The sequence below is a fragment of the Sarcophilus harrisii genome, chromosome 4 (genome assembly GCF_902635505.1).
Source record: "Sarcophilus harrisii chromosome 4, mSarHar1.11, whole genome shotgun sequence".
Taxonomy (NCBI): Eukaryota; Metazoa; Chordata; class Mammalia; order Dasyuromorphia; family Dasyuridae; genus Sarcophilus; species Sarcophilus harrisii.
Genome location: NC_045429.1, coordinates 322,911,956 through 322,926,437, shown reverse-complemented (window position 1 = coordinate 322,926,437; position 14,482 = coordinate 322,911,956). Strand labels below are relative to the sequence as shown.

At 35.6% G+C, this 14,482-nt stretch overlaps 1 protein-coding gene across 1 annotated transcript in view; it reads right to left on the bottom strand.

Annotated features, from left to right (window-relative positions):
* ERN1 (endoplasmic reticulum to nucleus signaling 1) overlaps positions 1–14,482 on the bottom strand; it is a 133,618-nt gene that overhangs the window by 79,644 nt on the left and 39,492 nt on the right. The window contains exon 2 of the mRNA XM_031965879.1: positions 14,182–14,302. Within this exon, the coding sequence (XP_031821739.1) occupies positions 14,182–14,302 (121 nt within the window). The remainder of the gene's footprint in view (positions 1–14,181; positions 14,303–14,482) is intronic.

The window sequence follows — 14,482 nt, the reverse complement described above, 5'->3', positions numbered from 1 at the left end:
ATGACTCAACAAAAACATTTGATTAATTGTTTCTAATGCATAAAAATCTGTCTCTTCCTGTATTTGGAATCCAGTGCCAAAGGTGAGAGGACTAGAACTTATTTGTCACGCAACTGGCAGGCAATGCTTAATACATCCATATGCTCAGAAGCTCAAATCTTTGTTTCCTCAGTCATTTCATCTTTCACCTGCCTTTAATACAGGGATAACACTGAGCATCTCAAATATTACTTCCTAGTCTTTCCTAATCATAACTCGCATACCCTCTTTAAAAAAATACCTTTGCATATGCTTTCTATTTTTTTATTTTTGCATATGGATTCTCCTTAGACCTCTCTACATTAGCTGCCATGCTGTCTGGTCCTCATACCAAACTGTGGAGAATTTGACATGAAAAGGTTATTCATGCTTAGAACACTGACAACAATATAGCTAGCATTTATAAGCACCTACTGTGTACCAGGTACTATGCTTAGTGCCTTACAAATATAATCTCATTTTATTCTCCCAATAACTTTGTGAATTAGGTGTTATTATTATTACCAATTTACAGTTGAGCAAAATAAGGTTAAGTGACTTGCCAAAGGTCACAAAGTGTGTACCTCTAAGTTATTTGAGACTAAATTGAAACTCTATCTCTATCCACTAGACCACTTAGCTATAAGTCATTTCACTTTTCCTCATCAGTTTCCTCATCAGTAAAATAAAGAAGCTGGACTCCATGGCCACAGAGGTCCCTTCCAGTTGTAAATCTATGACATAAAGTTCCTCAAATTGTAGAAATTTGAGTTCCTAGTTCTGAGGAACTAGGAAAGGATGTGTCCAACTTAACTTTAAATATAACTCTGAAAAACATAAAATACCAATGTGATAAAATCAATTATATGGAAACACTAATGTAATTGGTCTCAAAAATGAGCCAAATTATGTTGTATGACTTTTTAATCCATTTTACCCTATAAAGAAGACCCAGAAACAAGAAAACAAATGTTGAAAATGATAACCATGAAGGGGAATGGAATTCTATCACTATATTTACTTTACTAGAAAGGAATACTTGCAAACCTAATTTGTCAAGTATGTGACTTTGTTTCCCTCAGATGCAATGGGAGACCTTAGCCTTTTTAAGCTAAGGTTTTCAAAAGGTCTCAGTTTGACTGAGGCAACCTCAGTGATTAAAGCTAAGTAAGATTTGAGGCAAGGAATGGCTTCTTTTTAAACAGTCAAAAATAAATAAATAAATGAAAATTCAATATTGGAGAGGAAAACCCTCAGGATTTCTGGCCAAAAGAGAAACAAATGCTATTTATATTTACTCTGAGTCAGTCACTGCATTTAGGGCTATCTTTAGTTGTCCCGATCTCTATCTTGTTCAGATCCAGATGGCTCTGGAGAGGAAAATAAGGGAGGTAACCTTGCACAGCCCTCTCTCAATTAAATCCAATTTACTTGCATATCACAGCATTGCCTCTCTGATGTCATAGTCCTCTTGGTGAAAGGATAAACAACCTCTGTGAGCAGAGCTGTCTCTTCTTTTTCTTTCTTTCTTTCTTTCTTTCTTTCTTTCTTTCTTTCTTTCTTTCTTTCTTTCTTCCTTCTTTCCTTTCTTTCTTTTATTCTTTCCTTCCTTCATATTATATCCTTACCTGTAGGCACTCTGCTCAAAGGAATATAAATTTTTTTGATTGCTGAAATCTCCCAAGATATCTTGGGGTTTATCAGCTACATTTCTTTCTTAAGGACTATGTCCTAAACCCAAATTGTTGTGGCTCTTATTGATTAGCCAACAATAGGTCCCAGGTCAAGTCCCTAATAAAAACTAACTGAATAAATGAAAAAGCAGACCCAAGAGCCAAATCCAGGTCTTCTAATTTTACTGGGAACTGGGGTGGAGATAGGGAGTTGAGAAGGGGAAGAAATTTCACAGAGTTACTTCAAGCTTCATGGATTATCAAACAAATATAACAAGCAAAGTCACCTAGATACAAGAAGCACTTTCTGGATATACTTCAACAATCATGTTTAGAGCATTTCATGGAAATGGGAGTTCACACTCCCCTCCAATGAAACATGTCACAATCCCTTTAATCTGTAACTTAGTAGTTGCAGAAATTAGCAACAGAGGGGAGGAAAAGGAATGAGGGAGAGAATTTGGAATACAAATTTTTTTTCTAATGTTAAAAATTGTTTTTACATATAACTGAAGAAAAAATAAAATATTAAATTATTTTTAAAGCATTTCATAGTACAACAAGAATCATTGAGGCTCAAAAAATATTAGCCAATCTAGTAACAAGCCTTTCTGAAATTTATAAGACTAGTCTTCAGGTAATATAGTCTATCTCTAGGCCACACTCCAAACCAGACCAATTTGACAACAGGTCCCAATTTGACAAACAAATCCCAAGGATTTGTTTGATAATTTGTTTCCTTGGTTTTCCATTTGAGAAGCCAAGGACACCTTTATACCACCATAAGGCATCATATTTGTGGGGAGATCAAGAATCACAGCTCTTGCCAATCTAATGAGAGCTCCTTGCATGCAGAGGCTATGTCTTTATCTCTAAGCACAATGTCTGGCACAGTGTAGGTGTTTAATAAATATTTGTTGTATTGAATTCAATTAAATCCAATTGTCACCATGGAACAAGTTGGGCTTAGGTAATCTCTAATGTTTCTTCCTTCTCTGAAATTCTAGGATTATAAATATCTATTATGTATTATACCCAAAGCTGTACCAAAAAAAGAAACAGCAGCTACCACTTTTGCCTTCAAAGAGAACATAATCATGTTTGGGAGTCAACAACTGCATGTACTATTATTGCTTACTGGCCTTGACTCACTCCTTCTAAAGGCAGCCTGTTTTCTCATCCACTTCCTTATCATGGATTCACCTGCTTTAGTAAGACATAAAGAGATCAGATCTAAGCTAGATCCTAAGCAATTCACCAACTTCAGCCTCAAAGCATGTATCACCTGAAATTTCCTTCCTTCCTCCCTCTCTCCATCAATTCCTTTCTCTCTCCCTTTCTTCCCTTCTTCCTTCTTTTTCTCCTTCCTTCCCTCCTTTTCTCCCTCCCTCCCTTCTTTCCTTCCTCCCTTTTTCTTTTACCTACTTCCCTCCCTTCTTTCCTTTCTTCTTTTCTCTCTCCCTCCCTTTTTTCCTTTCTTCCTCTTTTCCTTTCTTCTTTCCTTTCTCTGTATCTCAACACAATTAGTTTTCTTTGTAATACAATGTGTTTTATTTTTTCATTTCAAACCATTACTCTGAGTAGAAGTCCACAGGCTAGATTATGAACAATAGGGCAAGTACTGTTATCTTTCTCTGCATCCTCAGCACTTAGCACAGAATAAATTTTTATTGACTAATTAAACTGCTAAAGGGGTCCACCACAAACAAAAAAGGTTCAGAATCCCTTCTATAGAGAATTTTTCACACATTCAAGAATTAGCAAATCAAGCCTCCTTTCACAATCACATGCATAAAATCTATTCTTCAACAGCAACAAAGAGGAAGAAGCAAGTTTTCTCTGGTGTATGAACAAGGAATTAAAAGGTAAATGTGAGAAAGAGAGAACTCAGAAAATCTCTCCAATGAAAAAAAAGACAAGAAGCTATTTTAATAATAATAATAAATCACATTAATATAACCCTTTAAGATTTGCAAAACACTATAGATATTATCTCACTTGATCTTCATAATCACCCTAGGAGGTAGATGCTATTATTATCCCCATTTTACAGATGAGGAGACTCAAGGTCTTGCCCAGGATCACCCAGGTAGTAGATGTTTATGATAGAATTTGAACTCAAGTCTTTCTACCTTTAAGTCTAGCACTCTTAATTAACCATTGCATCACCTTGCTCACCCTCCCTCCCTTCAGCTGGATTCAAGCAGCTTGGAACAAGAAAGATTCTTGTTCCCCATAGCATTCCTCCAAAACTATATGCCATTGGGAAGGAAACTGAATGCATGAAAGGCATTCAAGACACAGATCAGGAAATGGAATCACATTTACTATGAAAAGAGGAAGAACTGAACACACTGACAAATTGGAATGTGTTCAAAGAAGGCAACCAGAATGTAGGGGGAAGAGGAACATGAATTCATATGAGGAACAATTGAAGAAATTGAAGATTTTTAGTTGTTTTGCTTGGTTCCAGAAACCAGAACTAGGAGCAATAAGCAAAAACTGCTGTTAGGACTCCAATCTGCACAAGGGAAAAAAAGCATCCTGAATTAGAATAGTCCAGAAAGGTTGGCTTAGGAAGTTGTTCATCAAGACTGGAGGGCCAAATATTGGAATACAAATGCATTGTTGGTAGAGTTGTGAATTGATCTACTCATTCTGGAGAACAATTTGGAACTATGCTCAAAGGGCTATAAACTGTGCATCTTTAATCTAGCAGTGTTATTACTGGGTCTGTATCCCAAAAAAGAAGGAAAAGGACCCACGTGTGCAAAATGTTTGTAGCAGCCCTTTTTTGTAGTACAAGGAACTAGAAATTGAGTGGATGCCCATCAGTTGGGGAATGTATGAATAAATTGGGGTATATGAATGTAATGAAATACTCATCTATAAAAAACAATGAGCAGGAAGATTTCAGAAAAACCTAAAAAGATTTGAATGTACTGATGCTGAGTGGAATGAGCAGAACTAGGAAAACATTGTACATAGTAACGGCATCATCGTGCAGATGATTAACTTTGATAGATTTTGCTCTTCTCAGCAATAAATTGATCTAAAACAATTCTTTTTGGGCGGGGAGGGAGAGGAACATGAGGCAATTGGGATTAAATGACTTGCCTAGAGTTATATAACTAGGAAGTATTATGTGTCTAAAGTCACATTTGAACTTAGGTGCTCCTGACTCCAGAGCTGGTGTTCCATCCACTGCACCACGTAGCCATCCCTCTGAGACAATTTTAATAGACTCATAATTGAAAATGCTATCCATATCCAGAGAAAGAACTGTAGAGACTAAATGCAGATTGAAGCCTACGATTTTCATTTTTTCTGTTACTTTTTTCTTTTACTTTTTACTTTTCTGATTCTTCTTTCACAACATGACTAAAGTGGAAATATGTTTAACATGATTGTACATGTATGAGCTATACAAGATTAATTGCCATCTTGAGGATGAGTTAGGGAAGGGAGGGAGGAAAAAATGGAAATCAAAAACTTATAAAAATAAAAGTCATACAACTCTGAGATACCACTCCATACTTGTCAGATTGGCTAAGATGACAGGAAAAAATAATGATGAATGTTAGAGGGGATGCGGGAAAACTGGGACACTGATGCATTGTTGGTGGAGTTGTTAATGAATCCAACCATTCTGGAGAGCAATCTGGAATTATGCCCAAAAAGTTATGAAACTGTGCATACCCTTTGATCTAGTGTTACTACTGGGCTTATATCCCAAAGAAATACTAAAGAAGGGAAAGGGACCTGTATGTGCCAAAATGTCTGTGGCAGCCCTGTTTATAGTGGCTAGAAACCGGAAAATGAATGGATGCCCATCAATTGGAGAACGGCTGGGTAAATTGTGGTATATGAATGTTATGGAATATTACTGTTCTGTAAGAAATGACCAGCAGGATGAATACAGAGAAGCTTGGAGAGACTTACATGAACTGATGCTGAATGAAATGAGCAGAACCAGGAGATCATTATACACTTCAGCAACAATATTGTATGAGAATGTATTCTGATGGAAGTGGATATCTTCAACAAAGAGAAGATCCAATTCAGTTCCAGTTGATCAAAGATAGACAGAATCAGCTACACCCAGAGAAGGAACATTGGGAAATGAGTGTAAACTGTTTGCATTTTTTGTTTTTCTTCCCAGGTTATTTTTTACCTTCTGAATCCAATTCTTCCTGTACAACAAGAGAACTGTTCAGTTCTGCACATATCTAGAATATACTATAACATATTTAACATGTATAAGACTGCCTGCCATCTAGGGGAGGGGGTGGAAGGAGGGAAGGGAAAAATCAGAACAGAAGTGAGTGAAAGGGATAATGTAAAACATTACCCATACATATGTACTATTAATAAAAAGCTTTAATTATTTAAAAAAATAATAATAATAAATAAAAGTCATAAACTAATAAATATTTTAAAAAGAAAATGGAAGAAATAACCATAAAAAAGAGTGGAAATCTTCAAAATGAAGGTGAATGCCATTTGGTGGGGAGAGTGGTGGAGAGAATCACACTTTTGATAAGGGCTGAGTGAGATGATCTCCTCAAAGGTCCCTTCTAAATCGGTGATTCTACAACTATAGGATTTTGAGAATTCATCCTGAGAAGATAGGTCAAAGTTCCTCTCTTCTTTAGAACATCATGACTCAAATCCCCATTTTCAATAATCTGCCTCTTATGGTGGCAAGGCTCACATAATACCTTATATTCCCAATTCAATACAAGAAGCATTTATAAGATATCCATTTTGAGGCGCTATCATACAAAAACCAAAAAAGAAGGGAAAAAAAACCCTAATCTCCACTGTCCAAAGACAATATATTCTATTCTAATATTTTCTACAGTATTTATTCTCTGACCCTAATCTTTTTTTTTTTTTAACACTGTACAGCTTTTGTCTTCTTTGTATCTCCATCACTTGGCACATAATAGATGATTATTAAATGCTTGTTGACTGACTAGGTAACTGTGTAAGATGTTCAAACAGCTCAAAACACAGAAAATCTATCTTAGATTACTCCATTTTGTATGAGTGGAGGTTTTTACACTAACAGAGCAGCAATGGACTTATCAGGGAGACTTGAAGAGAGAAAATTAATGATTAGGCCAGAAAAACAGAGCTCACTGCTAATGTCTCATTGCCTAAGATAAATCAGGTGAGGATTCATCTGAAGGCTCTTCTATTCTAAACATAAAATGTTTGGCTCCTTTGCAAAAAATAAAATAAAATAAAATAAAAACAATTCAGTTCTGAATCTGCCTCCTAAATCACCAAATTTATCTACATATTAATCAAAGCACAGCAAAGATATTCCAGATTGAACATATAGGGTGGAGACACAAATGCAACAATGATCTTAAATTGTTATTTCTAGTAAAGAAAGTCTTACATCAGCCTCAACAGTAATCAAAGTCTTTTAACTTCCTAACCCAAAACAAAGCATTCAGGTACATTCATTAGACATGAGGTAGCCACTGGTGCTCAGTTATGTGAGAACAGCATTTGTAAAGCAACTAACTGGCACAGGAGAGTGCAGGACCTGGAGTCAGGAAAACCTGAATTCAAATCTGGCCTCAGAAACTTACTAGCTGTTTAACCCTAAACAAGTCACTGTACCCTTAGTTTCCTCATCTATAAAATAAAGTGGAGAAGAAGATGACAAGCTACTTCAGTATCTCTGCCAAGAAAACTCCAAATTGAGCCAGGAAGAGTTGGACATTACTGAAATGACTGAATAACAACCAAAAAAATTTTGCTGAGTTACATATTATAACAACAGCCCCACCAAACGTATATATAGCTTTAAAGTTTGCAAAATGATTTATATGTATTACCTAATTTGATCCCCTTACAACTCAATGAAGTAAGTGCTATTATTATCCCTACTTTACAAATGGGGAAACTGAGGCTCAGAGAATATATATAGCTTCCTTTTGATCATATAGGTATATGTCAAAGGCAGAATTTGAACCCAGGTCTTCCTGACTTCAGGTCCAGTATCCTATCCTGCATAATCAGTTATTACTCAGAAAAGACAGAGTTATATTTAAGAATTCCAGCAGCCCTCTTTGTAGTGGCAAGAAACTGGAAATTGAGTGGATGCCCATCAGTTGGGGAGTGGCTGAATAAGTTATGGGATATGAATGTTATGGAATATTATTGTTCTGTAAGAAATGACCAACAGGATGATTTCAGAAAGGCCTGGAGAAACTTACATGAACTGATGCTGAGTGAAATGAGTAGAACCAGGAGATCATTATACAAGGCAACAACAAGACTATATGATGATCAGTTCTGATGGATGTGACTCTCTTCAACAATGAGATGATTCAGATCAGTTCCAATGATCTTATGATGGAGAGAGCCATCTACACCCAGAGAGAGGACTGTGGGAACTGAGTGTGGACCACAACAAAGCATTTTCACTTTTGTTGTTGTTTTCTTGCTTTGTTTTCGTTTTCATTTTTTTCCTTTTTGATTTGATTTTTCTTGTGAAGCACAATAATTGTAGAAATATGTATAGAAGAATTGCATGTGTTTAACAAAAAATTTGAAAAAAAAAAAAAAGAATTCACCTTTAGTTTCCAAAAAACAAGTAAGCCAATACTCCATGCTGGAGGGAGCACCTTGCCACTGTTGTTTAAAGTGATCTCCAATTGTGAGAAAGGAAATGCACCTGATTGATAGATAAAAATTATGTGCTAAAGAAACTTCTCTGTGGCTTTCTATGTATATCCAGTGCTTGGTACAGTGTCTGCTACCACAGTAAGAGCTTAATAAATGCTTATGGACCACTTGACTTGAGGGAAAAAAATGTCAACTTGGAGGCTTAAGCATAAAACCCACAATATCAGTTTTATGGATCTTAGAAACCATTAAACTGACTCTATATTCTGACTACTCTTGAGTATGTGCCAGTGAGTGAAGCAAATTTTGTTGTTGTTTAGTTGTGTCCAACTCTCTGTGACCCTATTTGAGGTTTTCTTGACAGAGACACTGGAGTGGTTTGCCATTTCCTTCTCCAGCTCATTTTATAGATGAGGAAACTGAGGCAAACAGGGGTAACTGACTTGCCCAGAGTCACACAGTTAATGTCTAAGGCCAGACATTTAAACTGTCTTCCTAACTTCAGACCAAGAGCTCTATCCATTGTACCATGTACCTGCCCTGAATTGGAGCAATAGTGCTCCCTTTGGTCTTCAGTCTCAGTGAACCCTGGAGCACAATCACCCACATTCATTTTCAAGACTAAGACCTTTTGAAGAGTTGTTTTTGAAAAAATCAGTTTCATTACCTTAATATGTAATTCTCATGCACTTAACGTCATTAAAATTTGAGTCTGGTTTCTGTTATTAACCCAGTGGTACTCAAAAAGTGGAAGCATCTAAAGGAACTGGAATTGTTTGGAAGGGTCTGCTTGTCCCCACTGGTCAGAATCAGGTGCAGCAAGTGAAAGGTGTGGAAGTACATCCAATTTCAGCTCTGTGTAACAACATTTTCTTCAGAGCTAAGTAAGAAATGCTATATATTACATATATACATATATGTATAACATACATATATTTTACATACCTAACACATTTTATTTGATATGGGAACCACCAAGCAGACATCTCAGTCCAAAATTGCTCCCTTTGGGGCAGCTAGATAACACACTGGATAGAGTACTGGCCTTAGAGTTTAAATCCAGACTCAAATACTTACTAGCTATATGACCCTAAGCAAATCACTTAACCATGACTGCTTTGTCAAAAAAAAAAAAAAATTCTCCTGCTTTTGAAATTAAATTTTATGAAATTTATGCTTTTCATTTCTAGGAAAAACCACATCAAGTAGGTTCAAAACAGAGAGAAATACCAATCAGCATAAACTACATCCGGGATGAAAACTAGTTAAGTGGTTATAGCAAACCTGCTGCTATCCAATTCGCCTACTCAGCTTTTTCTACTAAAAACAATGAGATCTGAAAGAAGTAAAACCTTCACTTATATCATTGAGCCTTAATTAGATTTCTCCAATCCTTCCTTTAAGAGGCAGGTTCTGGAATTTTGAAGAAAGAATTAATTACTATATTGAGTTGAATATACTAAACAAGGAAACAACACAGAGCTATACTCAAGGTATATGGGTGAAAATTAGTATACACTCCATTGGGAAGATCAGTTTCAAGCAGTTTTTTAAACTGCAGCTTCTTGTTATATGTATGGATAGAGAATGCTCAGAGAAATGTCAGTGTTAAAGATATTTTCTTCCTCTAAATATTAATACAGAATTGTGGATGTATTTTTTTAAAAAAAAACTCAAAACCCATGATAATTTTTTGGTATAAAAAATGAGTTTATTCTTCCCTGACTGGGTCTCAAGTTTTCCCCTATTTTCTGGAAAAACCAGCATATTCCAACAGCATATTTCATAATGTTTTCTGCTCAAATAAATTTCAGGGACACTGACACAATGGGAAAGCTGTAGAGGAAAGAAAAGCAATAGGGCCACACAGAAGTATGTGTTTTTTCTTAGTGTCTATTCTTCCAGGCCTAATCCAAAGTGTTCTATATATAAAGGATGAAAATAAATTGGAAAAAGTGAGAACCCTGAAAAGGAAAAAAATCTATAGAAACAGTGTAGTGTAGTAGATATAAAACTGGCTAATGAATGAAGAAGCCCTGAATTAAAGATTCCCTTCTGAGGAAGAATTTGTGACCAAACAAGAAATTGAGACCATTTTGAAATGCAAAATGTATCATTTTGATCCAGTAAATTAAAAAGGTTTTGTACAAACAAAAGCAATGCAACCAAGATTAGAAGAAAGCAGAAAGCTGGGAGCCAATTTTTACAGCCAGTGTATCTAATAAAGGCTTTATTTCTAAAATATATAGAGAAATTACTCAAATTTATAAGAATGCAACCAACCAACAATCAAAAATATCAACTAATAAATGGTCAAAGGATATGAAAAGGAAGTATTCAGATAAGAAATTAAAGCGATCTATAATCATGAAAAAAATGCTCTAAATCACTATTGATTAAAGAAATGCAAATTAAAATAACTCTGAGGTCCCACCTCAAACTTATCAGGCTGGCTAATAAGACAGAAAAGGAAAATGATAATTGTTGGTGGGTGTAGAGGGCTGGTACTCTGGAAAGGTATACTTGAATCAAGGACAGCAGGGTACTTATAGGTAAGCACCTACTCAGTGTGAGATAATGGTTCTCTCAACATATACTTAATGTGATGGTAATGTAACGGGCAGCCGGCACATGCTCAGTTATTTTAGTGATATAATTGTACTGTGTTATTTAAGAGAAAGTCTCTCAGACACAGGGACAGAAGAAGAAACACAGTGACAGACACAGAGAAGACTTGAGATTCCAGATTCCAGACTCTGGACTCCATCTTTGACCATCCTGGTGGGTCTCCTGCCTACTTCACTTTTCTACTAAGACCAAGGCTGCTCCTGAGATCCTCCAGAGAGCTAGCTGGGACACTACAGGCGGGGATGTGATTAAATTGGAATATTAATGCATTGTGAACTGACTCAACCATTCTATAGAGCAGTTTGAAACTATGTTCAAAGTATAAAACTGTACATACCCTTTAATCCAGACATTAGATCTCTATCCCAAAGAGATCATGAAAAAGGACCAACATGTACAAAAATATTTATAGCAACCCTTTTAATAGTGGGAAAGAATTGAAAATTGAATGGATACCCATCAATTGGGAAATGGCTGAACAAACTGTGGTATATGAATTTAATGGAATACTATTATTCTTTTTTTTTCTTTCTTTCTTTTTTTTTTTTTGGCTGAGGCAATTGAAGTTAAGTGACTTGCCCAGGGTCACACAACTAGGAAGTGTTAATTAAATGTCTGAGGCCATATTTGAACTCAGGTCCTGACTTCAGGGCTGATGTTCTATCCACTGCGCTACCTAGCTGCCCCAGAATACTATTGTTCTAAAAGAAATGATGAGCAGGCTGATTTCAGAAAAACCTAGAAAGACTCATATGAACTGACATGAGATAGAATTGAGCAGAACCAAAAGAACATTATATATAGTAACAGCAATATTATATGATAATCAACTATGATAGACTTAACTCTTCTCAGCAATACAGTGATCCAAGACAATTCCAAAAGATTTGTGATTGAAAATGTATCTACATCTATAGATAGAACAGTAGAGTCTGAATACAGATTGAAGCATACTATTTTCACTTTTTAAAATTTATTTTTTGTTTTTTCTTTCTCATGGTCTTTTCCTTTTGTTCTGATTCTTCTTTCACAGCATGACTAATATGGAAATGTGTTTAACATGATTATATATTTATAGCCTATATCTAATTGTTTTCTGTCTTGGGGAGAGGGGAGGGAAGGGATGAAGGAAAAAAATTGGAAACTCAGTCTTACAAAAATGGATATTGAAAACGTTCTTTACATGTAAGAAAATATTAGCCAGTATCAAAAACAAAAATAAAAAAGACTATTACCGAACCTCTTAGTGCTTCAATTTGCTAAAACCTTACATTTTAGAGAAAGTGCTGGTAGAAAGAAATTCTTCACTGGAAGCTGCAAAAAATCACAGGTCTGGTCACCACAACTTAAAAAAAATGCCCATATGTTACCCTTCTGAGTATAAAGATTTTCAACCTCTTTCACAGAAAGGCTTAAGGAAATCTCACTTTTAGTTGAACTATTGTCAGTCTTGTATGTCAAAGACAGAGTTAACATAATTCAGAGTTCAATGGTTGCTCAGACCACTGTAGCAATTATATCTGTGACTAGCCTTTCCCTGGGCTCTCATCCTTAAGAATATTAGTAATTTGGATTCCTGAGACCACCAGTGTCACAAAAGCAAGAGGTCAGGCAAGTTCCTCCATCACCAAATATGTGGATGGCAACTGAGCTGGTCACTGATGTGTTCAGGGTACATACAGTAATTTTTTTTAAATCTGCAAATGTTTTTCTTCTAAGAATGCTGATAAGGACATTTTAATCATGAAAGAACAGTCTCTGTGCCCATGAAGGTAATTAGTCAGAAGCCAGGGGGGAGAAGGATAAGGACAAAAAAAACCTAGATAAGATAGATCATAGTCTTAGGCCAATCAGAATTTACACTGAATAGGAAGATTCTGAAAGCCCCTAAACCTAAACCTGGCCTGACTTTTCTTTGGACAACAATTCCATAAATCTGGTATAATTCTCCCATTTTTCCAAAATATCTCTAAATGTCACCACAGTTATTTAAAGAGGTTTAAAAGATGGAAGATTAATGAAAGCTAAGTTACACATAGCAAATTAAGTATTTTATTTTTGATCATTCAGTGAACTGCTTCCCCTTTATCTTTTTCTTTTTCACTAAAAGTAATGGCTATTTGAGAGGAGGCATATTTGGAAATGAAAGTCATGTAAAAACGAGATCAACAAAAATTTTAAAAGAAAAAAAACAAAACAATTTGAAATAATGCATATGTCCAACGAAGTCCAAGAAAGAAAGGTCCCATATGCATAAAACATTTATAGTAACATTCTTTGTGATAGCAAAAAAATTTCTGGAAGAGAGAGAACTGTGGAAAGTGAATGCAGATTGAAGTATACTATTTCTTCTTTTCTTTTGCTTTACTTTGGTTTTTCTTTTTTGTTCTGATTTTTCTCTCCCAACATGAGCCATATGTATATAAACGTACATGTGTAATCTATTCACTGAGTTGATAAGATTCTGTTACTACTAACCCATGAGTGAAGGCATGAATTTAAATCCATCCTCACATACTTACTAGCTGTGTGATCCTGAGCAAGTCACTTACCCCTGTGTGCCTCAATTTCCTCATCCTTAAAATAACTTGGAGAAGGAAATGGCAATGTAGTCCAGTATATTTGCTAAGAAAACCCCAAATGAGATCACAAAGAGTTGGACAGAACTGAAATGATTAAACAACAAAAACAGTGCACCAGGTATTGTGCTGAGCTTTTTAAATATCTCATTTTGCCTTCACAGCAACCTTGAGAGAGAGGTACTTTTATGATTCCCAATTTTACAATTGAGGAAACATAAGACAGGTTAAAAGACTTGCTAAGGGTCACACAGCTAGTAAGAGTGTGCAAAATAATAAGATTGTATGGGACAAAAAAAACAAAACAAAACAGCAATAAAACATATTTTAAAGAATTAAAAGCACTTTCACAAAATCTAGACAGACAAATCTATTACTTTAAAAAGCCACAATAATAGTTACTCAAACATGAAGATTAGATAAATGCAAATAGAACTACATTCTGAGTATACATACAATCTTTCATGCACCAAATAAAGGAATTAAACCAATGCTGATCCAGGAGCTGATCTAGCACCTCACCACTATCCTTTTCTCTTTCATAAAACATCTTTATTAAATGGTTCATCATTGTTAACTTTTTCCCAAGTGTCAAGCCAAATGCCCATATCATTCCAGGGCTAGCTCTAAATTACCTTCTTTTAAAGTCCATTTGGTTGAGCCTGTCCTCTTGCTCACAGCATGCAGACTTCCATCCAGAGTTGAAACAAACAACAGAGTCTCAGGAAGGGTCACAGTGCTGGTACTTCCAAAACTCTGAAATGGCAGAGAGAAAACATTTCATAAGCCCTTTTCTTCATTTTGGCACATCATAAAGCCACATTCCAATGCTAAAGCTAAAAGACAACCAATTTAATAATAACCAAACTTTTTCCTACAGCACTTAGCACAGTACCTGGCACACAGCTGCTTAATAAATGGACTTAAAAAAAAAAA